Raw genomic sequence first — 27,554 nt, 5'->3', positions numbered from 1 at the left:
AGTGCCACATTCACACACAAGAGACTGACAGATACAGAGTGAAATCCACATTCACCCACTTGAATAAAACACACATTCGCATAACAGCAACTGACAGGAGTAAAACCCACATACACATCCCAGAGACTGACAGCTGTAGAGTAAAATCCACATTCTCATAAAAGTGACTGACAGATAAAGAATAAAACGCACACTCACATCCCAGAGAGTGAAAGATACAGACAAAAATACACATTTATGTTACTGAGATTGACACTTGCACATAATACCCAAACCCATATACCAGAAACTGACAGATACAGAGAAAAATTCACACTCAAATCCCAGAGACTGACAGATGGAGTAAAACCCACTCTCACATACCATAGACTGACAAATACAGAGTAAAATACACACTCACATACCATAGACTGATGGATACAGAATAAAACCCACACTCACATACCAGAAACTGACAGGTACAGATTAAAGCCCATATTCACATCAGAAAAACTGAAAGGTGCAGAATGAAGCCCCATTCAAATACCAGAAACAGACAGGTACAGACAGAAGCACACATTACCTGAAACTGACCGAGAGTAAAACCCACACTCACCTACCAGAGATTGAAATTTACCGATACAATCCACACATATAACAGAGACTGACAAGTATAGTGTGAAATCCAAACTCACACTCCGAAAACTGTTATATACAGAGTAAAATTCACACTCACATACCATAGTCTGAGAGATAGAGTAATACCCACACACAAATATCAGAAACAGACACAGGTAAAACCCACACTCACATATCAGAAAATGACAAGGACTGTGTTAATCCAACACTCACATACCAGAGAATGAAAGATACAGAATGAAACCCACACTCACTTACCAGTAATTGATAGGTACAGAGTGAAAACCTCCCTTCCATACCATAAACTTACATGTATAAAGGAAAAGCCACATTCGCTAACCAGAGACTGACAGATACAGAATAAATACTACACTCACTGGTGGGCGTAGTCTATAGGCCCCCTAATAGTATCTAAACTGTTGGATGGAGTATAAATCAAGAAATAATGGAGGCTTGTAAAAAAAGGAACCGGAATAATCATGGACAATTTTAATCTTCATATTGATTGAACAAATCAAATTGGCCAAGATAGTCTTGACGAAGAATTCAGAGTGTATCTGGGATAGTTTCCTTGACAGTACTTTGTGGAAACAACCAGGGAGCAAGCTATCTTAGATCTGGCACTATGTAATGAGAACATAAGAACATAAGAAATAGGAGCAGGAGTAGGCTACTTGGCCCCTCGAGCCTGCTCTGCCATTTAGTAAGCACATGTCTGATCTGATCATGGACTCAGCTCCACTTCCCTGCCCGCTCCTCATAACCCTTAATTCCCTTATCGCTCAAAAAATCGGTCTATCTCCGTCTTAATTATATTTAATGGCCCAGCCACCACAGCTCTCTGGGGCAGAGAATTCCACAGATTTACAACCACCTGAGAGAATAAATTCCTCCTCATCTCAGTTTTAAATGAGTGACCCCTAATTCTGAGACTATGTCCCCTAGTTCTAGTTTCCCCTATGAGTGGAAATATCCTCATTGCATCCACCTTGTCGAGCCCCCTCATTATTTTATATGTTTCAATAAGACCACCTCACATTCTTCTGAACTCCAATGAGTATTGGCCCAACCTACTCAACCTCTCATCATAAGTCATCTCCGGAATCAACCGAGTGAATCTTATCTTATCCAGTGCAAGTATATCCTTTCTTAAATAAGGAGACCAAAACTGCATGCAGTACTCCAGGTGTGGCCTCACCAATACCCTGTAAAGTTGTAGCAGGACTTCTCTGTTTTTATACTCCATCCCCCTTGCAATAAAGGCCAACATTCCATTTGCCTTCCTGATGACTTGCTGTACCCCATACTAACTTTTTGTGTTTCATGCACAAGGACCCCCAGATCCCTCTGTACTGCAGCACTTTGCAATTTTTCTCCATTTAAATAATAATTTGCTTTTTTATTTTTTCTGCCAAAGCGGACAACCTCACACTTTCCCACATTATACTTGGGACGGACTCCACTTGGAATGTGCTGGGGTTAGGGTCCTGGCGAACCGAATAACTAGGGCTGCAGAGAGAGCTTTAGCAATCAGTGGTGGGTAGGGTTCAGGTGAGCAGAAACCTAAAAGCTCAAAGAATAAGGTGAAGGCAATAGAGCAGTGTAGCATTGGGGGAAACAAAAACGGAACAGGAAGGGACAGAATCTATAAACATAAACGTGTATCAGAAGCTGGGGCCATAGCAGGATAAAAACCATGCTAACTCTGCTTGACTGAATTATGCTTTTCCAAATGTCCTGGGACAAATGTTAGGTGAACTGGTCTTGTGACACTGTTGTGAAGTGCCTTGGGACATTGTACTACGTTAAAGGTGCTATATAAATCAAAGTTATTATTATAGGAAAGCTGCAGGTTTATGCGTCGCCACCGAGATTCATCGAGACGTAGAGCGCATGTGTGGCGATCTTTGCAAAAGAGCAAAGTATGGGCGGGGCTACAGGATCCCAGTGAACCCAGCCAGAGTCAGCACCTTCAGGGGAGGAGAGGGAGAGGAACCAGTGAGTGTAGAACTGAACCCAGCCAGAGTCAGCACCTTCAGGGGAGGGGAACCAGTGAGTGTAGAACTGGACCCAGCCAGAGTCAGCACCTTCAGGGGAGGAGAGGGAGGGGAACCAGTGAGTGTAGAACTGAACCCAGCCAGAGTCAGCACTTTCAGGGGAGGGGTACCAGTGAGTGTGGGACTGAACCCAGACAGAGTTGGTGGTGAAAACTGGGAGCAGAGGATACGCTGTCTTCAGACGTGCGATGTGTTTGAATTTCAGCACAGGGAGGACGGAGAGTGCATAGGACAGTGATTTACAGCTTTGGAGGAAGAATAAGGGGTAAGCCATTTAGGACTGAGATGAGGAGAAACTTCTTCACTCAGAGAGTTGTTAACCTGTGGAATTCTCTATTGCAGAGAGTTGTTGATGCCAGTTCATTAGATATATTCAAGAGGGAGTTAGATATGGCTCTTAAGGCTAAAGGGATCAAGGGGTATGGAGAGAAAGCAGGAAAGGGGTACTGAGGTGAATGATCAGCCATGATCTTATTGAATGGTGGTGCAGGCTCGAAGGGCCGAATGGCCTACTCCTGCACCTATTTTCTATCTTTCTATGTAACAAGAGAGGAAAAAATGTTCCATGGAATCTAGAATTGTGTGTTCTGAATTTCTGCCCTGTACTTGCAGTAATGATTTTTGTAAACTCCTTTTCCAAGGTATTGGAAGGGGAGGATTTGCAGATGAGAAACTCAAACCAAACGGAATCACTCGATTCCTCCGGACCTGAATATCATCGGCCTTTGCATGTGGAAGGAGAAATGTTTGTCTGTTCTTTCTGTGGGAATAGATTTCAAACATCAGTGTGACTGGAAAAGCACCAAGACACACACACCCGAGTGAGAGTGTTCCAGTGCATTGACTGTGGAAAGAGCTTTAACCAGTTACACAGCCTGAAAAAACATTGCACCATTCACAGCGGGGAGAAACCGTACATGTGTTCTGTTTGTGGCAAGGCTTCAACTGATCATCCAACCTGGAGAGACACAAGGACACCTGCACCATGGAGAAACCATGGGAATGTGGGGACTGTGGGAAGAGATTCATTTCCCCGTCTGATCTGGAAATTCATCGACGCAGTCACACCGGGGAGAGGCCATTCACCTGCTCTGATTGTGGGAAGGGATTCAGTCGGTTATCCCACCTTCTAACTCACCAGCGAATTCACACAGGGGAGAGACCATTCACCTGCTCTGAGTGTGGGAAGGGATTCACTTGTTCATCCAACCTTCTAACTCACCAGCGATTTCACACTGGGGAGAGACCGTTCACCTGCTCTGAATGTGGGAAAGGATTCACTGTGTCATCCCGCCTGCTGACACACCAACGAGTTCACACTGGGGAGAGACCGTTCATCTGCTCTGTATGTGGGAAGGGATTCACTATCTCATCCATCCTGCTGATACACCAGCGAGTTCACACTGAGGAGAAGTCGTTCACCTGCTCCGTTTGTGGGGAGCGATTCGCTTGGTCATCCCACCTGCTGGTGCATCAGCGAGTTCACGCTGTGGAGAGGCCGTTCATCTGCTCACTGTGTTGGAAGGGATTCACTCAGTCATCCCACCTGCTGACACACCAGCGCATTCACACTGGGGAAAGGCCATTCACCTGCACTGAGTGTGGGAAAGGATTCACTCAGTCATCCCACCTGCTGACACACCAGCGCATTCACACTGGGGAGAGACCGTTCACCTGCTCTGTGTGTGGGAAGCGATTCACTCGATCATTCCACCTGCTGAGACACCAGCGAGTTCACAAGTGACTGCAGGGTTTGGCTACTACTGTTATCCCAGACTGAATCGTGTTCATTCTGACCGTTGGGGTTTCTTTCTGCTGATATTGATTACCCTATAACTGGGCTGGAGTTTAATATTCTGGATATTTGACCAATTAATCAATGGGAAATGGGTCAGATAAAAATAATACTAATTGTGTTTGCATCTCATCATCATAGGCAGTCCCTCGGAATCGAGGAGGACTTGCTTCCACTCCCAAAGTGAGTTCTTTGATGGCTGAACAGTCCAATATGAGAGCCACAGACCCTGTTACAGGTGGGACAGACATTCGTCGAGAGAAGGGTTCGGTGGGGCTGGTTTGCCACTGCCTGTGCTTGGCCTCTTCATGCTCTTTGCGTTGAGACTCGAAGAGCTCAACGACCTCCCGGATGTACTTTCTCCACCTCGGTGGTCTGCCGCCGGGGTCTCCCAGGTGTCAGTGGTGATGTCGCACTTTAACAACGAGGCTTTGAGGGTGTCCTTATAACGTTTCTGCTGTCCTCCTTTGGCTCGTTTACCATGAAGGAGCTCGGCATAAAGCATTTGCTTAGGGAGTCTCGTATCTGGCATGCGCACTATGTGGCCTGCCCAGCGAAGCTGATCGAGTGTGGTCAGTGCTTCAATACTGGGGATGTTAGCCTGGTCAAGGACACGGCTGTTGGTGCGTCTGTCCTCCCAGGGGATTTGCAGGATCTTGTGGAGACATCTATACTTCACTCTTTAAAGGGATTTCTTCAAGTACTGAAAGCTGCAACAAATTGAGCTAAACTTTGTTCAACAATTGATAAAATTAATGGAATCTGCAGTTTGGCTTTGAATTTCTTTGGGATGGCGCTGGACATGATGTGCCTTGAAATACCTCCTGTGTCCAGTAGATGACGCTGTCCCTCCAATTAACTCCGACTGAGAGGTGCGTGACTCAAGCAGGAGGAACGAGGGCAGCTCAGGTTAGACACTGCACCCCACAGGGACATCACACATTGCCCCCTCCCTGGGGCAGCTCAGGGTCAGACACTGCACCCCACAGGGACATCACACATTGCCCCCTCCCTGGGGCAGCTCAGGGTCAGACACTGCACCCCACAGGGACATCACACACTGCCCCCCTCCCTGGGGCAGCTCAGGGTCATCACACATTGCCCCCTCCCTGGGGCAGCTCAGGGTCAGACACTGAATACACTGCACCCCACAGGGACATCACTCACTGCCCCCCTCCCTGGGGCAGCTCAGGGTCAGACACTGAACACACTGCACCCCACAGGGACATCACTCACTGCCCCCCTCCCTGGGGCAGCTCAGGGTCAGACACTGAACACACTGCACCCCACAGGGACATCACACATTGCCCCCTCCCTGGGGCAGCTCAGGGTCAGACACTGAACACACTGCACCCCACAGGGACATCACTCACTGCCCCCCTCCCTGGGGCAGCTCAGGGTCAGACACTGCATCCCACAGGGACATCACACATTGCCCCCTCCCTGGGGCAGCTCAGGGTCAGACACTGCACCCCACAGGGACATCACACATTGCCTCCTCCCTGGGGCAGCTCAGGGTCAGACACTGCACCCCACAGGGACATCACACATTGCCCCCTCCCTGGGGCAGATCAGAGTCAGAACTTGGAGTGGGAAAGGGAGGATGCAGTTGTCGTGGACCATGTAGGGACTAATGCATAGGTAGGGCTAGGTTCTGCTGAAAGAGATGGAGGAGTTGGGGTTCAAATGAAAAAGCTGAACCGCAAAGGTAATAATCTCTGGATTGTTACTTGAACCCCACACCAATTGTTACAGGGAGAAGCAGATTCGAACATTAAATGCATGGTTCAAAGAGTGGTGTGGGAGGCAGGGGTTATGCTTTACAGACACTGGCACCAGCACTGGGCAAAGAGGGAGCTGTTCCCTTGCCATGGGTTTCACTTGAGCTGGGCAGGAACCAGTGTCCTGGCGAATTGAATAACTAAGGCAGTAAACAGGGTTTTAAACTATTGAAGGCGGGGTGGGGAGATCCAGGAAAGTACAGCACGGTTTAGATTCAGAGAAAAAGCAAAAGAGACATGTCAAGGATCTAAAGCAGAGTTTTGGATAACAATAAGCAGAGTGGGTCAGGAAGAGACAGAGAGAGTAACAAAGGTAATAGGGCATTACGGACTAAGGAGACATCAAGGAAAAATAGAAGAAAGTCAAAGCTAAAAGCACTATATTTTAATGGACAAAGAATTCTCAACAGAATAGATGAATTAGTAGAACAGATAGAAATTAATAGGTTTGATCTAATAGCCATTACGGAGATGTGGTTGCAAAGTGACCACGGTTGGGAACTAAATATTTCAGGATACATAACTTTTAGAAGAGATGGCAAAATAGAAAAGGAGAAGAGGAAGCCCTGATAGTAAAGGATGGGATAAAGACAGTAGAGGGAAAGGATCTTAGCTCAGAAAATCAAGAATCAGTTTGGGTGGAGCTAAGAAACAGCAAGGGGCAGAAAACATTGGTCGGAGTTGTTTGTCGGCCCCTAAACCGTAGTGGTAATGTAGGGCACAGTATAAATCAGGAAATTAGAGGTGCATGTAACAAAGGTAATACAATAATCATGGGGGACTTTAATCTGCATATAGACTGGGGAAACCAAATTTGCAGTAATAGTGTGGAGGACGAATTCATGAAAAGTATACAAGATGGTTTTCTAGATCAGTATGTTGAGGAACCAACTAGAGAACAGGTTATTTTAGATCTAGTATTGTTCAATAAGAAAGGGTTAATTAATAACGTTATAGTAAAGGGGCCCTTAGGGAAGAGTGACTATAATATGATAGAATTTTACATTAAGTTTGAAAGTGATTTAGTTAAATCTGAAACTTGGGTCTTAAATCTAAACAAAGGAAACTATGTAGGTATGAGGGGAGAGTTGGTTAAGGTAGATTGGGAAACTACATTAAAAGGTATGATGGTAGAAAAGCAATGGCTATCACTTGAAGAATTAATACATAATTTACAACAAACACACATTCCTTTTTGGCACAAAAATCCCACAAGAATAGTGGTCCAACCGTGGCCAACAAGAGAAGTTAAAGATAGTATTAGATGACAGAAAGATGCTTAGAATGTTGCCAAAAAGAGCAGTAAGCCTGAGGATTGGGAAGATTTTGGAATTCAGCAAAGGAGGACCAGGAAATTGTTAAGAAAGGGCAAATAGAATATGAAAGTAAACTAGTGAGAGACAAAATAACAGACTTCAAATGCTTCTATGGGTATGTAAAAAGGAAAAGTTTAGTAAAAGTAAATGTGTTTCCCCTACAGGAGACAGGAGAAATTATAATGTGAACAAGGAAATGGCAGAGAAATTAAATGCATATTTTATGTCTGTCTTCATGGAAAGTGGTGCAAAAAACTTGCTGGATCTACTGGAGAACCCAGGGTCTAGCGAGAATGAGGAACTGAAAGAAATTAATATTCATCAAAAAATGGTACTGGAGAAATTAATGGGACTGGAAGCCGATAAAATCCCTGGACCTGATAGCCTACATCCTAGGGTATTGAAAAGGGTAGCTATAGAACTAGTGGATGCATTGGTTGTCATCTTCCAAAATTCCAGAGTCTAGAATGGTTCCTGTGGTTTGGAAGATAGCAAATGTAACTGAGCTATTTAAGAAAGGAGGGAAGAGAGAAAGCGGGGAACTACAGAGCAGTTAACCTGACATCAGTAGTAGGGAAAATGCTCGATTCTATTATTAACAACATGGTAACATGCACTTAGAGAATAATAAGATTGGGCAGAGTCAACAATTCGGTAGGCTGCAGCGATCTTCCAGAGAAACATGGAGAGCCTACTCAAGTCGGTACCAAGCACGGTGGTTTTTCAGGACGAAATATTGGTCATGGGTCAGGACACCGTCGAGCACCTACAAAACCTGGAGGAGGTCCTCCAGCGACTGGATCGCGTAGGGCTGCAGCTGAAGAGGTCAAAATGCATCTTCATGGCAACAGAAGTGCAGTTTTTGGGGAGAAAGATTGCGGCGGATGGCATTCGGCCCACATATGCCAAGACAGAGGCTATCAGAACGTCACAGAGCTGCGGTCGTTCCTGGGGCTCCTCAACTATTTTGGTAACTTCCTACCGGTGTTAAGCATCCTCTTAGAACCCCTACATGTGTTATTGCATAAAGGTGAGAATTGGATATGGGGAAAAAACAAGTAATTGCTTTTGAGAAAGCCAGAAACATTTTATGCTCCAACAAGCTGCTTGTACTGTATAACCCGTGTAAAAGACTTGTGCTAGCATGTGATGGGTCATCGTACGGAGTCGGGTGTGTATTACAACAAGCTAACGTTGCGGGCAAATTGCAAACAGTCGCATATGCCTCCAGGAGCTTGTCTAAGGACGAGAGGGCCTACAGCATGATTGAGAAAGAGGAATTAGCGTGTGTGTTCGAGGTAAAGAAAATGCATCAGTGGCAGTTTGGCCTCAAATTTGAGCTGGAAACCAATCACAAGCCCCTCATATCCCTGTTCGCTGAAAACAAGGAGATAAATACTAATGCCTCAGCCCACATACAAAGGTGGGCACTCACACTATCAGCGTATAACTATACCATCCACCACAGGCCAGGCATCGAGAACTGTGCAGGTGCTCTCGGTTGGCTACCATTGTCCACCACGGGGGTGAAAATGGCGCAACCTGCAAACTTGTTGATGGTGGCACAGCCCGCAGACTTGTTGATGGTCATGGAAGCGTTTGAAAATGATGAATCACCTGTCACATCCCGCCAGATTAGGACTTGGACCAGCCAAGATCCTCTGCTGTCCCTAGTAAAAAAAACTGTGTACTGCATGGGAGCTGGGCCAGCATCCCCGTTGAAATGCAAGAGCTAATCAAGCCATTCCAGCAACAAAAGGACAAGCTGCCCATTCAGGCAGACTGCCTGTTGTGGGGTAACCGCGTAGTGCTACCCAAAAAGGGCAGGGAGACGTTCATCTCGGATCTCCACAGCACACACCCGGGTATAGTAATGATGAAAGCGATAGCCAGATCCCACGTGTGGTGGCCCGGTATCGACTCTGACTTAGAGAACTGTGTATGGCAATGCCGCATGTGTACTCAGTTGAACAACGTGCCCAGAGAGGCACCACTAAGTTTGTGGTCCTGACCCTCCAGGCCATGGTCGAGGATCCATGTCGACTATGCGGGCCCGTTTCTCGGTAAAACGTTCCTGGTGGTGGTGGATGCTTTTTAAAATGGATTGAATGTGAAATAATGTCGGGAAGCACTGCCACCGCCACCATTGAAAGCCTGAGGCCCATGTTTGCCATCTACAGCGGGCCATGTTTCACCAGTGCCGAATTTAAAGAATTCATGACCTGCAATGGGATCAAACATGTCACCTGGGCCCCGTTTAAACCAGCCTCCAATGGGCAGGCAGAGCGGGCAGTACAAACAATCAAACAGAGCCTTAAACGAGTCACAGAAGGCTCACTCCAAACCCGCCTGTCCCAAGTACTGCTCAGCTACCGCACGAGACCCCACTCGCTCACGGGGGTGCCCCCGGCTGAGCTACTCAAGAAAAGGATACTTAAAACCAGACTCTCGCTGGTTCACCCCAACCTGCATGATCAGGTAGAGAGCAGACGGCAGCAACTAAATGTAAAAGATGGTCACGCCATTGTGTCACGGGAAATTGATCTGAATGACCCTGTGTATGTGCTAAACTATGGACATGGTCCCAAGTGGATCGCGGGCACAGTGATAGCCAAAGAAGGGAGCAGGGTGTTTGTAGTCAACTTAGACAATGGATAAATTTGCAGAAAGCACCTGGACCAAACGAGGCTGCGGTTCACAGACTGCTCTGAACAGCCCACAGCAGGCACCACCTTTTTCGAGCCCACAACACACACCCAAAGGATCAACGACACCACCCCGGACCAGGAAATTGAACCCATCATGCCCAACAGCCCAGCAAGGCCAGGCTCACCCAGCAGCCCTGCAGGGCCAACAACATGCCAGCCCAGCGAGGGCACAGCCAACACACCAGAACAGACATTTGTACCGAGGCGGTCCACCAGGGAAAGAAAGGCTCCCGACCGCCTCACCTTGTAAATAGTTTTCACTTTGACTTTGGGGAGGAGTGATGTTGTGTATCTGTAAAGCATGCACTCCCATGTCCGCCACCAGGGAGTGCATCCCCTGAAATCCCAAGGGATCCCAGCATCCCTTCGGAGCACTGTATATAAGCCGGCCCCTAAGGCCTGTTCCTGAATCTGGAGTGTCTTAATAAAGACTGAGGTCACTGTTACTTTAACCTCCCTGTGTGCAGTCTCATCTATGTTAGGAAATGTTTAAGTGCACATCGAAGTATTTTTTAAATGTGGTGAGTGTTCCTGCCTCTACCACCCTTTCAGGCAGTGAGTTCCAGAGCCCCACCACCCTCTGGGCAAATCAATTTCCCCTCATATTTCCTCTAAACCTCATACCAATTACTTTAAATCTATGCCCCCTGGTTGTTGACCACCTCTGCCAAGGGAAACAGATCCTTCCTATCCACTCTATCCAGGCTCCAGATAACTTTATAAACCTCAATCAGGTCTCCCCTCAGCCTCCTCTGTTGCAAAGAAAACAGACCCAGCACCTCCAATATTTCCTCATAGCCAAAATTTTCCAGTCCAGGCAACATTCTTGTAAATCTTCTCCACATCCTTTCCAGTGCACTCACATCTTTCCTGTAATATGGGGCCCAAGTTTCGAGCTGGGCGCCTGTTTTTCGCGCCTAAAACGGCGCCTAAAAAAATCCCCGGTATTCTCCACCTACTTACAGGTCCTCTGGCCCTCGGCGCAGCCAGCACGAGCTGTGGGGGGGGCGGAGCCAGGTCCCGGCGCTGAAAACAGTGCCGGGACCTCTGCATTTGCACGCTACAGTCGGCACGCAAGTGCAGTAGCACCAGGCGCCGAACTGTGTGGGAGGGGCCCAAAGCACGCAGCCCCTAGCCCTGGCTGAATGGCCGCACTGGGGCTGCGTGAATGAGGCTCCTCCCACGGCCAGCTCCTGCTCCTCCCCCGACCAGACCCGACACCCACTCCCCCCCCCGCCGACCAGACCCGACCCGACACCCGCTCCCCGCCCCCCCGCCGACCAGGCACCCGATCCCCCCCGCCGATCAGACCCGACCCGACACCCGCTCCCCCCCCCGCCCCGACCCGAGACCCGCTAACCCCCCCCCCACCCTGACCCGAGACCCGACACCCACTCCCCCTCGCCCCGACCGATCGTCCTATCACGAGAGATTAAGTGGATTCGGCCGATATTATCTAGAGCTCAGAAGTATGAGAGGTGATTTCATTGAAACATACAAAATTCTTACAGGGTTTGACAGGGTAAACAACATACAAAATGAACTTACAGTCCGCAAGTGTGACCGAGCTTCCAGTCGCCTGTCACTTCAATTCTCCACTCCACTCCCACTCTGACCTCTCCATCCTTGGTCTCCAGCAAAGCTCAACGCAAGCTCGAGGAACAGCACCTCATCTTTCGTTTAGGCACTTTACAGCCCTCTGGACTTAACATCGAGTTTAACAATTTCACAGTGTAACCGCTGCCAATTTTTGGCTCCCTCCCACCTCCCCCCGTGCCCCACCCCCCACCCAGCCAGAGCCTGTTTTGTTTCCTTTCTCCTTGTCGCTGATTGGATTTTTTGAGGAGGTAACCAAGAGGGTTGATGAGGGTAGTGCATACGATGTAGTACATATGGACTTTAGCAAGGCATTTAATAAGGTCCCACATGGTATACTGGTCATGAAGGTTAAAGTCCATGGGATCCAGGACAAAGAAGCAAGTTGGATCCAAAATTGGCCACCCCGGCCGACAAAGAGCCGCACAGCCCTTGGGCAGCAGCCCTAAAGGTTACATATAAACCTATGAACAATGACAGAAAGGCAAAGAGTACCCAGCCCAATCAGTACACCTCACACAACTGCGCTATCTCTTATACTGAAACATTCCACACTCCACCCCCAACCGGAGCCATGCGATCTCCTGGGAGAGGTGAAAACCAGATAAAAATCCAGGCCAATTTAGGGGAAAAAAATGAGAAAATTCCTCTCCGACTGATCCAGGCGATCGAAACTAGTCCAGATCATCACCCTGGCAGTATTCTATTCCCTGCAGTACTTACCATTATATCTGCACCATCCAACAAAAGGTCATCCAGTGTAATCCCAATTACCAGCTCTAGGTCCGTAACCCTGCAGGTTACTGCACTTTAAGTGCCTATCCAACCATCTCTTAAAAGTGGTGAGGGTTTCTGCATCCACCATTCTTCCAGGCAACGAGTTCCAGATCCCCACAACCCTCTGTGTAAAGAAGCCCCCTCTCAAATCCCCTCCTAAAGCTTCCACTAACCACCTTAAAACTTTACCCTCTCGTTATAGACTCCTCCACCAATGGAAATAGGCTCTTACTATCCACTATGTCCAGGCCTCTCAATATTTTGTACACCTCAATGAGGTCTGCTCTCAATCTCCTCTGTTCCAATGAGAACAAACCAACCCAGCCTATCCAATCTGTCCTCATAACTAAGATTCTCCATTCTAGGCAGCATCCTAGTAAATCTCCTCTGCTCCCTCTCTAGTGCAATCACATCCTTTCTATAACACGGCAACCAGAACTGCACGCAATACTCCAGCTGTGGCCTAATCAAAGTATTATACAATTTAAACATAACCTCCCTGCTCTTATATTCTGTGCCTCGACCAATAAAGGCAAGTATTCCATATGCCTTCTTAACCACCTTATCCACCTGGCCTGCTACTTTCAGGGATCTGTGGACCAATGGTGGAGCTTTGGAGGTGCGGCCTATTCAGTTGGAGCTCTGCTGTAGTGAGAGAAGGAACTCCCTGCTGAAGCTCCTGTCTGGAAGGCCTGGAGTGAGCCCTGAGACCAGCCCAGGAAGAGGAGGAAAGGGCTGGCTTACTGCAGTTCAACATCCAGAGGGAGAGGAGGAGAGCAGAAAAAATTATCAACTTTATTACTGCTACAAAGAGTTGGAGAGAGGGGGAAAAGAGCAACAACCTGTATGAAAGGAGGGAGATTCTACAACATTCTACAGGTGGGTGTTGGTGCATTCCCCGAAAGACATTGCTTTATTGGTGGGGGGAGAAAAGAAGATTTTCTTCGAGGCCCGGAACATCGCGGGGGTGTGTGTGTGGAAGTGTGTGGGGGTCTTGCTTACAGCTAGGCCCCACACACCACTGAAGCACCCCTCCCCCATTGCCTAGCCTGGGATAGCTGGAGCTACCTGGCTGAAGATTTACTAATCACCCTATTAAACATCGTTGGGAGTGTGTGCCTGGGTGGCTCCAGCTGTCCCAGGTGAAGACATCTTCTCCTCCCACCCGAAAACCATCCCATAAGACTGTGCCTTGCTTTGTTTTTCCATCATCTAGGGAGTGCGCCCCAGAAAAACACCCACCCATCGCTGTGAGGGGAGACCTGCCCTCACAGCTTCCCTCTCTCTCTGTCACTCTCTCTGTCTCTCCCCTCTCTCTCTGAGAGCCCTTTCCTCCTTAATTGGAAAAACAATTAAGACAACTGAGCAGAGGGAGCAAAGCCCCTCCCCAATTGTCAACTAGGGGAGAGGTGTGCCTCATTGAGAGCTCCTCTGCTCAGAAATTCAAACAAGGCCAATTTAAGACCATTAAGGCCTGTGACTCTGGGGTGGGTGTAGCCCTTAAAGGGACCCCGTGATGGCAACTCCATCCACGCTGGTGGCAGGGCCAGCTAAGACTTATGCGCAGGCGGCGTCCACATCCCCTGCGCCTCCTGCTGCCCTGCCACCATTCAGACTAATTACTAAGAAACACAGGGTCAAGAGCTACACTCACCCCACAATGAGCATTGAGGAGTGCGTGCGGGCGATGGCTGGGATAGTCGGCCCCTCGGCCATTGTCGCAGCCTCCAAGATGTCTGGGAAGGCTGTATTCTTCCTGGGGTCGGAGCAGGCGGTGTCCCTGGCCCTTGAAAAGGGGCTCACGGTGGGCGGGACATTCCTGCCGGTGGACCCTCTCGAGGCCACCGTGCAGAGGGTCATCATTTCAAACGTCCCGCCCTTTGTTCCCGCTGAGCTCCTCCTCCCTCACCTGCACCAACTGGGGGAGGTAAGGTTAGGGATCAACCCCATACCGCTCGGCCTCAGGGAGAACAGCCTGCGCCACATCTTCTCCTTCCGCCGCCAGCTCTTTGTCCGGCTGGTGCGGGACGAGACAACAGAGGGATCATTTAATGTGGTGCATGAGGGGACTGCCTACCGTGTCTTCTGGACGTCAGACAGCGTGCGGTGCCATGCCTGTAGGGAGGTGGGGCACGTTCGCAAGAACTGCCCCGCCTCCAAGGCCGCCAAATCACCGAAGGCGGCCAAGGCTGGCGCCGCCGCCACCCCTCCCCCTAGTAGCGTCCGCATGCCTGGAGCCGTAGGAGCGCGGGCATCGTCGGGGGCCTTTGTTTTCACGGCCTCTGGCGGGGGGGAGGGAGAGCGTCCGATCGGAAGGAAGGCACGGAGGAAGGCGAAACATCTCGAGGCGCGCCAGAAAGTTTGACCACCGCGCTCAGCCCAACCCAGTCATCGGCGAGCGCGGGGAGCCCTGAGCCCGTGCCCGAGCCCTTGACCAATACCGCAGAGGGGCTCTGGCGCGGGCAAGATAAGAAAAAGGGGGGTGGCGGAGCGGGAGGCCTCGGCAGACATGGAGGCCTCCCTGCCTCTGCGCACCCCCAGGAACAAAAGGAGGCACCGCTCCAATGAGGCGGAGGGGGAACAACATCCCTCCACGGAGGAGTCGGTGCCCGCCGCGTGTCCCGCGTCCCCCACCAGCGCACCCAAACTGCGCCATAGACGGGAGGAATCTGTCCCCGGGGAGGGTGAGGCAGTCGAGGCTGCCCAGCCTCTGCCTCCCGGGGATGGCGTGGAGGATCTGCCTGTCGTGGGGGGCGTGGGGCCAGCGGAGGAATGCGTTGCCGCCGGGTCGAGCGTCCCGGGGACTGAGGTGGGCGGGGCCGAAAAGGCCGAACCTGAGCCCGCCCAGCCTTTATCCAACTTCCCCCGGGATTTGCTCGACTTGGCAGAAATAAACAGTATTAACAATTTTAATGAATCTGTACACGCTGGGCCGGGAGGTGGCGGCGGGGAGGGGGAAGAACCACAACCCTCGCCGCCGACTTTGGAGCTGGGGTACTTGGAGGACCTGGAACATTACTTTGGCCAGGTCTCTCCGTGTTCCCCGGCTCCTGGGGCGGAGGAGGAACCCCTTCCGCTGTCACTTCCTGACCCAGCACCATTTTTAAAAGAGCCCAGTGGGGACTCCTCTGTCGACGATCCTGGGGGTTGGGATCGGGGCAGAGCCAGGGCCGGATGGAGTGGCCGGGCTGTTTGCTGTACCTCGTGCGGTCGACGGGCCGGCTGCTAGCGGCGACCTCCCGGAGGAGGACGGGGACTCGGTGGAGGACGCGGGTGAAGATCTCGAGTCCATCACCAGTGAGGCGGTGGATCTCCTCGTGCCCGCCGCTGAGTCCCCCCTCATTCCCGTAGAGGAACTCCGGGACTTTCTGGTCCAGAGCCAGGGTAGCTGCAACCGAACCCATCTGGCCCGGGAAAGATGGTCCGAGCCGGGGCTGCTCATCGCTTCCGTCCGCGTCGCCGCTAAAACCATGGCCGCGGGCGGGCCCTTATCAAAGGCACAAGGCCTTGAGCTGCGCCGGCTCAAAAAGTTCCTCGCTGGGCTGCTGAAGGAGTGGAGGTCAACAAACGACTCCACTCCACCCCCCACAATAGGTTAGGTAGAGGTTGCACTATGCTCTAGTCATGAAGATAACCATAGCCAGCCTCAACATCAACGGCGGCAGAGAGGCACGCCGTAGATTTAACAATTTTTCGCTCCTGCGGGAGGGGAAATATGCGGTGTGCTTCCTGCAAGAAACCCACACCGTTCCGGGAGACGAAGCCACGTGGCTCCTGGAATGGCAAGGAGAGGTCCGCATGAGCCACCTCACTACCACTTCTTGTGGGGTGGCCATCTTGTTGGCCCCGCATTTTCAGCCGGAGATCTTGGGGGTCGAGGAGCCCATGCCAGGCCGCTTGCTGCACGTAATGGTTCACCTGGGGGACGTGCCGCTCCATCTCATGAACGTGTGTGCCCCTCAGCCCGGACCGCAGCAAATGCGCTTCTTCGAAGAGGTGTCCGCTTTTCTTGGCTCCGTCGACGTCGGCGACTGCTTTGTCGTCGGGGGGGATTTTAACTGCACCCTCGAGGCGAGGGACCGCTCCGGTGCCCCGCAGAGCATGACGGCGATGGAGAAGTTGAGGGACCTGGTCGGGTCCTTCGACTTGGTGGACGTCTGGCGAAATCTCCATCCCGACTGCAGCGCCTTTACTTGGGTGAGGCCTGGAGTAGGATGGTCCAGAGTCGACCGCATTTACGTGTCTCGGGCGTACGTTTCCTGCGTCCCAGCGGCCTCCATGCGGCCGGTGCCGTGTTCGGACCACCACCTGGTGTGGGCGGAGCTCGCTTCGCTCCGCGTGAGGACGGGGTCCGCGTACTGGCATTTTAACAACCAGCTGCTGGAGCACGTACGGTTCCAGGACTCGTTCCATCGTTTCTGGGCCGACTGGAGTAGGAAGCAGGGGGGCTTCCCCTCCTTGAGGCTATGGTGGGACGTGGGCAAGGCTCACGTCCGCGTCTTCTGTCAAGAGTATGCGAGGGGGTCGACCAAGAGGCGGGCAGCCAGGGTCGGGCGCCTAGAAAAAGAGGTGCTCGAACTGGAGTCCCGTCTCAGTCAAGTCGTCGAGGACCCGGCCCTGTGGATGGTGTACAAAGCGAAGAAGGCCGCGCTGAAGGACCTGCAGCTCGTCGGGTCCCGAGGCGCGTTCGTGAGGTCGCGGTTCCGGTCCCTGCGGGATCTGGACCGCGGCTCCCCCTTCTTCTACCAGCTGGAAAAAAGACAGAGTGTCCGTAAGCAGCTCTTGATGCTGCTGGCCGACGACGGCTCTCTCGTCTCGGATCCGGAGGGCGTCAACAACAGGGCCCATGAATATTACGGGGCTCTGTTCTCTCCGGAGCCGTCCAGCGAGGAAGCGCGTAGAGTTTTGTGGGAGGACCTGCCGAAGGTCAGCCCGGAGGGCGCCGAAAATCTGGAAGCTCCGCTAAGCCTGGCGGAGCTGACCGGCGCCCTCGCCCGGCTCTCGAGGGGAAAAGCCCGGGGGCTGGACGGGCTGACCGTGGAGTTCCACAGGGCGTTCTGGGATGTCCTGGGGGGCGACTACGCGTGGGTCCTGGGGGAAAGTCTGGCGACCGGGGAGATGCCCCTCTCTTGGCGCAGGGCAGTCATCGTCCTGCTGCCTAAGAAGGGCGATCTCCGCCTCCTTAAGAACTGGCGCCCGGTCTCCCTCCTCAGCACGGACTACAAAATTTTCGCCAGGGCGATGTCTGCTCGCATTGGCGCCGTGCTGGACCACATGATCCACCCCGACCAGTCCTACACGGTCCCGGGCCGGACAATCCATGATAACATCCATCTGGTCCGGGACCTTATCCATCATTCCCAGGAGGCTAGTCTGTCGGCCGCCTTCCTATCTCTCGACCAAGAGAAGGCGTTTGACAGGGTGGATCACGACTATCTGTTCGGAAATCTGCGCGCTTTCGGGTTCGGGATGCATTTCGTCGCCCGGATCCGACTTTTGTACACCGCCGCGGAGTGTCTGATAAAGGTTAACGGGTCATTGACGGCGCCCCTTCACTTTGGGAGAGGGGTGCGCCAGGGCTACCCCATGTCCGGCCAGTTATATGCCATCTGCGTGGAGCCTTTCCTGCGCCTCCTGCGGATGAGGTTGACGGGACTGGCTCTGCAAGGGCCGGGCGTGGAGGTCGTCCTCTCGGCTTACGCCGATGACGTGCTCCTCGCGGTAGACGTTCCCGCTGACCTGCGGAGGATGCGTGAGTGCCAGGAGATTTACTCGGCCGCATCCTCTGCCAGGATCAACTGGGAGAAATGTTCCGGACTCCTGGTGGGTCAGTGGCGGGTGGACTCCCTGCCGGAGGATCTCAGGCCTTTTGCCTGGAGCATGACCCATCTCCTCTATCTGGGAGTCTACCTTAGCCCCGACGAGGAAGCCTGGCCAGCGAACTGGCAAGAGCTGGAGGCCAAGGTCGCCGCTCGCCTAGGGCGCTGGACAGGACTGCTCCGAGTGCTGTCCTGCAGGGGTCGAGCGCGAGTCATAAACCAGCTGGTGGCCACCATGTTGTGGTACCAGCTGGTCACTTTGACCCCTCCCCCTGCGTTTGTCACCAAGATACAGAAGAAGCTGGTGGACTTCTTCTGGAACAACAGGAAGCACTGGGTCTCTGCCACCGTCTTGAGTCTCCCGCTTGGGGAGGGCGGTTAGTCGTTGGTGTGCGTCAGCACCCAGCTCGCGATATTCCATCTTCAGACCCTGCAGAGATACCTTTACGTTGAGCCCCCTCCTAGGTGGCGTGCTCTGGCGACGTATTTCTTCCGCCAGCAGCACGGTCTCAACTACGACACGCAGCTCCTGTTTGTGAGCTTGGGGGGCATCAGGACCGCCTTCCAGGAGCTGCCTGTCTTTTACCAGGAACTCACCAGGGTCTGGAACAAAGTCTCCACCAAGCGCAGCTCTCCACCGGCTGGAATGGCGGCTGTCCTGCAGGAGCCGCTGCTCGGGAATCCGTACCTCCACGACCGAGGTTTTAGGTGGCGGTCGGACGAGAGGGCTGTGGCTGGTGAGGTGACCAGAGTCAGGGACCTGCTCGATGGCGGAGGAGCGGGCTGGATGGCGCCAGACACGCTGGCGCAGCGCCTAAATTCCGCCAACGTCCGTCGCGCGGCCGATGCCATCGAGTCGCTAAAAACAGCTCTGGGCCCTGACTCCATTAGGTGCATCGAGGAGGCTCATGCACGTGGGGAGATCCCGTCGGAACTGACCCCCGTCCGGACGGAATTCCTCATCGGCGCCAAACCCCGGAACCTCCCTCGGGAGCCGGCACCTCACAACTTGAGCCGCCTCGAGGAAATCCCCTCCGTGCCTTTCAGTTCCGCGCGGAGGGGTTTCCTGTACGGGCTGCTCCTGCACACTCTCACCTTTGAAATCCTCGCCTGCCGTCCGGACACGCCATGGCATACCATCTTGCCGTCCGGAGGAGGCGGGGGTCCCCGATGAAGGGCACTCTACGCGGGAGTCCTCCCAGTATTTATCGGGGACTTGGCCTGGAGGGTGGTGCACGGAGCAGTGCCGTGCAATAAATTTTTAAGCCGGTTCACAGGCTCCCAGGCCGCCTGCAATTTCTGCGGTCTGGAAGAGTCCGTGTTCCATGTTTTTATTGAATGCATGAGGTTGCAGCCCCTGTTTTCTTATTTAAAGGGGCTGCTCCTGAAATTTTGGCTGCACTTCAGTCCCACACTCCTGATCTTTGGCCACCCTGTGCGGAGGGGAGCGGGTAGGTCCGAGGGCCTCCTCGTAGGACTGCTTCTGGGCACGGCCAAGGGTGCCATCAGCCGGTCCAGGCAGCGGGCGGTCGAGAGGGTCGTTCAACCTGACTGCCTGCCTCTCTTCCGCGCGTACATCCGCGCCAGGGTGTCCTTGGAGATGGAGCACGCGGTGTCCACCGGTACGCTCGCGGCCTTCCGCGAGAGGTGGGCACCGGAGGGACTGGAGTGCATCATCACGCCCGGCAACCAAATTTTAATTTGACTTTATGTTTTAAAGTTTAATTTGTTTTAATTGCCGGTGTTTTTAGTGTCCCCTCCCCTTTTGTAGGGGGCACTTGTAGGGAAAAATATATATGATTTTAGTGCCCAAAAAAAAACTTTAAAAAAAAACAAAGAAACAAAAAAAAATACAAAAAACAAAAAAGAAGGACCTTGTAAATGTCTGGTGCGTCCCCCAGATCGGGGGGCCACGATTTACTGTTTTCGTTTCCCCCAAAAAAGAGTTCTGTGGACAAGCACTCCAAGGTCCCTTTGTTCATCTACACTATTAAGTGGCCTACCGCTTAATGTTTATAGCCTGTTTATAGAATAAAAGGAAAAGGAGGTGGGGTAGCATTGCTGGTTAAGGAGGAAATTAAGGCAATAGTTCGGAAGGACATTAGCATGGATGATGTGGAATCGATATGGGTAGAGCTGCAGAACACCAAAGGGCAAAAAATGTTAGTGGGAGTTGTGTACAGACCTCCAAACAGTAGTAGTGATGTTGGGGAGGGCATCAAACATGAAATTAGGGGTGCATGCATAAAGGTGCAGCAGTTATAATGGGTGACTTTAATATGCACATAGATTGGGTTAACCAAACTGGAAGCAATACGGTGGAGGAGGATTTCCTGGAGTACATAAGGGATGGTTTTTTAGACCAATATGTCGAGGAACCAACTAGGGGGGAGGCCATCTTAGACTGGGTGTTGTGTAATGAGAGACGATTAATTAGCAATCTCGTTGTGCGAGGCCCCTTGGGGAAGAGTGACCATAATATGGTGGAATTCTGCATTAGGATGGAGAATGAAACAGTTAATTCAGAGACCATGGTCCAGAACTTAAAGAAGGGTAACTTTGAAGGTATGAGGTGTGAATTGGCTAGGATAGATTGGCGAATGATACTTAAGGGGTTGACTGTGGATGGGCAATGGCAGACATTTAGAGACCACATGGATGAACTACAACAATTGTACATTCCTGCCTGGCGTAAAAATAAAAAAGGGAAGGTGGCTCAACCGTGGCTATCAAGGGAAATCAGGGATAGTATTAAAGCCAAGGAAGTGGCATACAAATTGGCCAGAAATAGCAGCGAACCCGGGGACTGGGAGAAATTTAGAACTCAGCAGAGGAGGACAAAGGGTTTGATTAGGGCAGGGAAAATGGAGTACGAGAAGAAGCTTGCAGGGAACATTAAGGCGGATTGCAAAAGTTTCTATAGATATGTAAAGAGAAAAAGGTTAGTAAAGACAAACATAGGTACCCTGCAGTCAGAATCAGGGGAAGTCATAACGGGGAACAAAGAAATGGCGGACCAATTGAACAAGTACTTTGGTTCGGTATTCACTAAGGAGGACACAAACAACCTTCCGGATAGAAAAGAGGTCAGAGGGTCTAGTAAGGAGGAGGAACTGAGGGAAATCCTTATTAGTCGGGAAATTGTGTTGGGGAAATTGATGGGATTGAAGGCCGATAAATCCCCAGGGCCTGATGGACTGCATCCCAGGGTACTTAAGGAGGTGGCCTTGGAAATAGTGGATGCATTGACAGTCATTTTCCAACATTCTATTGACTCTGGATCAGTTCCTATGGAGTGGAGGGTAGCCAATGTAACCCCACTTTTTAAAAAAGGAGGGAGAGAAATAACAGGGAATTATAGACCGGTCAGCCTGACATCGGTAGTGGGTAAAATGATGGAATCAATTATTAAGGATGTCATAGCAGTGCATTTGGAAAGAGGTGACATGAAAGGTCCAAGTCAGCATGGATTTGTGAAAGGGAAATCATGCTTGACAAATCTTCTGGAAATTTTTGATGATGTTTCCAATAGAGTGGACAAGGGAGAACCAGTTGATGTGGTATATTTGGACTTTCAGAAGGCTTTCGACAAGTTCCCAAACAAGAGATTAATGTGCAAAGTTAAAGCACATAGGATTGGGGGTAGTGTACTGACATGGATTGAGAACTGGTTGTCAGACAGGAAGCAAAGAGTAGGAGTAAATGGGGACTTTTCAGAATGGCAGGCGGTGACTAGTGGGGTACCGCAAGGTTCTGTGCTGGGGCCCCAGCTGTTTACACTGTACATTAATGATTTAGATGAGGGGATTAAATGTAGTATCTCCAAATTTGCGGATGACACTAAGTTGGGTGGCAGTGTGAGCTGCGAGGAGGATGCTATGAGGCTGCAGAGTGACTTGGATAGGTTAGGTGAGTGGGCAAATGCATGGCAGATGAAGTATAATGTGGATAAATGTGAGGTTATCCACTTTGGTGGTAAAAACAGAGAGACAGACTATTATCTGAATGGTGACAGATTAGGAAAAGGGGAGGTGCAAAGAGACCTGGGTGTCATGGTACATCAGTCATTGAAGGTTGGTATGCAGGTACAGCAGGCGGTTAAGAAAGCAAATGGCATGTTGGCCTTCATATCGAGGGGATTTGAGTACAGGGGCAGGGAGGTGTTGCTACAGTTGTACAGGGCCTTGGTGAGGCCACACCTGCAGTATTGTATACAGTTTTGGTCTCCTAACCTGAGGAAGGACATTCTTGCTATTGAGGGAGTGCAGCGAAGGTTCACCAGACTGATTCCCAGGATGGTGGGACTGACCTATCAAGAAAGACTGGATCAACTGGGCTTGTATTCACTGGAGTTCAGAAGAATGAGAGGGGACCTCATAGAAACGTTTAAAATTCTGACGGGGTTAGACAGGTTAGATGCAGGAAGAATGTTCCCAATGTTGGGGAAGTCCAGAACCAGGGGACACAGTCTAAGGATAAGGGGTAAGCCATTTAGGACCGAGATGAGGAGGAATTTCTTCATCCAGAGAGTGGTGAACCTGTGGAATTCTCTACCACAGAAAGTTGTTGAGGCCAATTCACTAAATATATTCAAAAAGGAGTTGGATGAAGTCCTTACCACTAGGGGGATCAAGGGGTATGGCGAGAAAGCAGGAATGGGGTACTGAAGTTGCATGTTCAGCCATGAACTCATTGAATGGCGGTGCAGGCTAGAAGGGCCGAATGGCCTACTTTTGCACCTATTTTCTATGTTTCTATGTTTCCTTATTAGCCCTCCAAAAGTACATCACCTCACACTTCTCTGAATTAAATTCCATTTGCCACTGCTCTGCCCACCTGACCAGTAGATTGATATCCTCCTGCAGCCCATGACATTCCTCTTCATTATAACCACACAGCCAATTTTAGTGTTGTCCGCAAACTTCTTAATCATACTCCCTATATTCAAATCTAAATCGTTGATATATAAAGCACAAAAAGCAAGGGACCCAGTACTGAGCCTTGCGAAACCCCACTGGAAACATCCTTCCAGTCACAAAAACATCCATCAATCATTACCCTTTGCCACTGGACCAAGACCTAGCTCTGTCAAGCCCGTGTGGTGGCTGGTGTGCAACGTTCAACACACGTTAATCCACACACAGGCATCTTCCACCCCCTCAATTGGATTTCAGGACTGGAACATCGGGTCCTTCGTTGAAACATCTGTGACCTCGTGTGGAAGCAAGTTATCCTGGTTCAAGGGACCGCCTATGATGATGATGAAAGGAAAGCTCCGGGTCTGTATGGTGCCAGTGTGACACATCGAGACGTACCGCGCATGCGCGTCCATCTGTGCGCAACAACAATGTCTTCCCCGCCCGCGCATGCTCAGACAGTGAGGGAGATCCGGCTCAGCCCTGCCCACTGGGAGCTCCAAGCTCCGCCCCTCACACACTCCGATTGGTTGGAGGACCACCCGCGCGCTCGGTCCTCCAGTCCCATCCCCGCTCTTCCCATTGGTTGGGAGCTGCCGTCAATCACCCGGGCAGTGTGAGTTGAGCATGTGCGGGCTGCGGGAGGTGGAGTGGCGACAGCGGGTGAGAGATGGGCGGAGGGAGGGAGCAGGTTAATAAACTCCACGGGCTTCACATACACCGAGTGTGGGCCCAGGCCCGAGAGACAACACTCTGCATTATCCGCTTCACACACACCCGGTGCTGGCCTCAGGCCCCGAACAAGAACCTGCGGCTCCGGCCTTTCCCCGAGCGGGGTCCCCGGCAGTTGCGGGGCTTTCTCCCGGTGACAGGCTCCGGGGGGGCAGCAGGGCGCATGCGCGGCCTTTCCCTGGGCCAGGAACCAGGAGGAGAGAATGTTGAGAGTCTGTATCCTGGACTCACAGTCAGGGCTTTTGTAAACTGCTGTTCCAGGCTGGGGTTTAACATTCTGCATAAATAGCTGATTGGCTTATCGGGCCGCAGTGTTTGTTTCAGAACCGCTGTCTGATCTATCCCCTTAATCAAGGGCTGGTTAGGGATTAAAAAGAAGATATTCGTGTGGAGGCAGAGGGCATGGTTGAGGTTTTAAATGAGTACATTGCTTCTGTCTTCACTACAGAAGAGGATTCTGCCAATGTAGCAGTAAACAAGATAGTATCGATATTACTTGGGATAAAAATTATCAGATTGTGGGTGCAGGGGATGGATTGGTCCTGTGGGTGGGTTTAGAAGCTTTATAAACACCTGGTGTGGGCCTGAGGTGCCAAATAAGAGCCCACAGGCCCCGTGTTTGCCCCCCGGTGACGGGCCCTGTGAGTGACCGCCCGGGGGAGCGGGCTCACAGGCCGCCAGCTTGGACAGGGCGAGGCTCACTGCGACTGCGCAGTACTTTGGGCAGGAACAAAGAGTGGGCGGGGCTTCAGGGTCTCTGTCACTTTGATTGGACGACATGTTTCTCCCCATATTAGTGGCCCCTGAAAGGAAGCCTTGTTCTGATTCTTGTCTGGTGACCCTGGGGCAACACAGTATCACCCTATTGGTCCATCAAAATAAGCCCAGTGTCCAGGAGAGAAAATCATCAGTTCATTGCTTTTATTCTCATTCTGCACACAGGGGCTGTAGAGCTGAACCCAGCCAGAGTAGAGGGAGGGAGAAAACTGGGAGCGGAGGATAAAATGATGGAGATGGTGCGATGGGTGTGGAGTTTAGCACAGGGAGGAGGGAGAGTGTGTGGGATGGGGATTTACAGCTTTGGGGGAACAAGAGAGTAAAAAATGTTCTATAGAAACTAAAATTATCTGTTCTGAATTTCTATCAATAATTACAGTGATGTATTTTGTAAACTCCCTTTACAGAGAATCAGAACGGGATGATTTGCAAACGAGAAACACAAACCAAACATCACCTCATGTTCTGACCGAGTCACTCGATTCATCAAGACCTGACTATCATCAGACTTTGCATGTGGAAGAATAAATGGTTGTCTGTGGGAAAAGATTTCAAAGATCAGTGTGACTGGAAAAGCACCGAGACACACATACCCGAGTGAGAGTGTTCCAGTGCACTGACTGTGGAAGGAGCTTTTACCAGTTACACAGCCTGAAAAACAGCGCACCATTTACAGCGGGAGAAACTGTACACGTGTTGTGTGTGTGGACGAGGCTTCAACTGATCGTCCAACCTGAGACACAAGGACACCCGCACCACGGAGAAACCGTGGAAATGTGGGGACCGTGGGAAGGGATTCAATTAACAAAACGCTGAAAACTAGGGAGAGGCTGTTCAACTGCCCTTATGTTGAATGTGATTCAATTGTCTAGCATGCTGACATGCCAGCGAGCTCGCAATAAAGACCATTTACCTGCTCCGTGTGTGGGAAGAGATTCACTTGTTCATCCCAACTCACTACAGACCAACTTGATCACACTGATGAGAGACCTTTTAAATGTTCTGACTGTGGGCACTCCACTTTCCTGCCTGCTCCTCATAACCCTTGATTCCTCTATCGTTCAGAAATATGTCTATCTCAATCTTAAATATATTCAATGACCCAGCCTCCACAGTTCTCTGGGGCAGAGAATTCCAAAGATTCAAGACCCTCAGAGAAGAAATTCCTCCCCATCTCTGTTTCAAATATCCGACCCCTTACTCTGAAACTATGCCCCTTAGTTCTAGATTCCCTACGAGGGAAAACATTTTGTGAAGCCCCCTCAGAATCTTATATGGTTCAATAAGATCACCTCTCATTCTTCTAATCTTCAATGAGTATAAACCCAACCTGCCCAACATTTCATCATAAGACAATCCCTTCATCTCGGGAATTAACCTAGTGAACCTTGTCTGAATTGCCTCCAATGCAAGTATATCCCTCCTTAAATAAGGAGACCAAAACCGTACACAGTACTGCAGGTGTGGTCTCACCAATGCCCTATACAGTTGTAGCAGGACTTCCGTGCTTTTATACTCCATCCCCTTGCAATAAAGGTGAACATTCCATTTGCCTTCCGAATTAATTGCTGTATCTGCAGGTGAGCTTTTTGTGTTTCATGTAGAAGGACCTCCAGATCCCTCTGTACCGCTGCATTTTGTAGTCTCCATTAAAATAATAATTTTTATTCTTCCGACCAAAGTGGATAACTTCACATTTTCCCACATTATACCCCAGCTGCCAAATTTTTGCCCACTCACTTAACCTATCTATATCCCTTTGCAGATTCCTTGTGTCCTCTTCACAACTTGCTTTCCCACCTGTCTTTGTATCATCGTCAAATTTGGCTACATTACACACGGTCCCTTCATTCAAGTCATTAATATAAAGTGTAAATAGTTGAGCTCCCAGCAGTGATCCCTGTGGCACTCCACGAGTTACAATTTGCCCATCTGAAAATGACCCATTTATCTGGACTATTCTGGGGTGAGGGGGTACACTGACCACGAATAGATTCTGCTAACTATAATGAGGTTTGTTTACTCTTTACAGTGTTTTGAATTGTGTGTTTAACTGAAGTCAGACGTTGAGTGCAGTTACCCGCGGGCACTGGGCTGTTTCTGGTGAATGAATGTGGACAGTGTTAGTGGGGAATAGATTTGTGTGGGATCATTCTGTGCTAAACGCTTTGCTGGGCTGTGGGTTTGCCTCAGTCCCAGTGAAGAAGTGCTGTTGAATCACAAACCCGCCAGAGATTTAAACCCTATGGTCAATCTGTGTGACGTCATTGTGGCTGGGGGAAAGATTCCTTCTAGTCTGTCTAGGACCACTTACACTGAGACACAACATCCAGGGACCACTTACATTGAGACACAAAATCCAGGGACCACTTACACTGAGACACCAAATCCAGGGACCACTTACACTGAGACACCAAATCGAGGACCACTTAACTGAGACACCAAATCGAGGACCACTTACACTGAGACACCAAATCGAGGACCACTTACACTGAGACACCAAATCGAGGACCACTTACACTGAGACACCAAATCGAGGACCACTTAACTGAGACACCAAATCGAGGACCACTTAACTGAGACACCAAATCCAGGGACCACTTACACTGAGACACCAAATCCAGGGACCACTTACACAGACACCAAATCCAGGACCACTTAC

The 27,554-nt window shown here is 50.7% G+C and overlaps 1 protein-coding gene across 8 annotated transcripts in view; it reads left to right on the top strand.

Moving 5' to 3' along the window:
- The window catches only part of LOC139273703 (zinc finger protein 436-like), a 93,953-nt gene extending 68,144 nt beyond the window's left edge, over positions 1–25,809 (top strand). For 6 of the 8 annotated variants that reach the window (XM_070890733.1, XM_070890734.1, XM_070890732.1 and 3 more), the window contains one exon: positions 3,317–10,705. In XM_070890733.1, the coding sequence (XP_070746834.1) occupies positions 3,661–4,419 (759 nt within the window). In that variant the 5' untranslated portion in view covers positions 3,317–3,660 and the 3' untranslated portion in view covers positions 4,420–10,705. Of the gene's footprint in view, positions 1–3,316; positions 10,706–23,978; positions 24,047–25,299 lie in introns of those variants that run through there. The other 2 variants (XR_011595305.1, XR_011595304.1) reach the window with 2 other exon arrangements.
- The last annotated feature ends 1,745 nt before the right edge of the window (positions 25,810–27,554 follow it).

Source organism: Pristiophorus japonicus, chromosome 9 (assembly GCF_044704955.1).
Source record: "Pristiophorus japonicus isolate sPriJap1 chromosome 9, sPriJap1.hap1, whole genome shotgun sequence".
In the NCBI taxonomy this organism is placed as follows: Eukaryota; Metazoa; Chordata; class Chondrichthyes; family Pristiophoridae; genus Pristiophorus; species Pristiophorus japonicus.
This window is presented reverse-complemented; position numbering and strand designations above follow the sequence as displayed.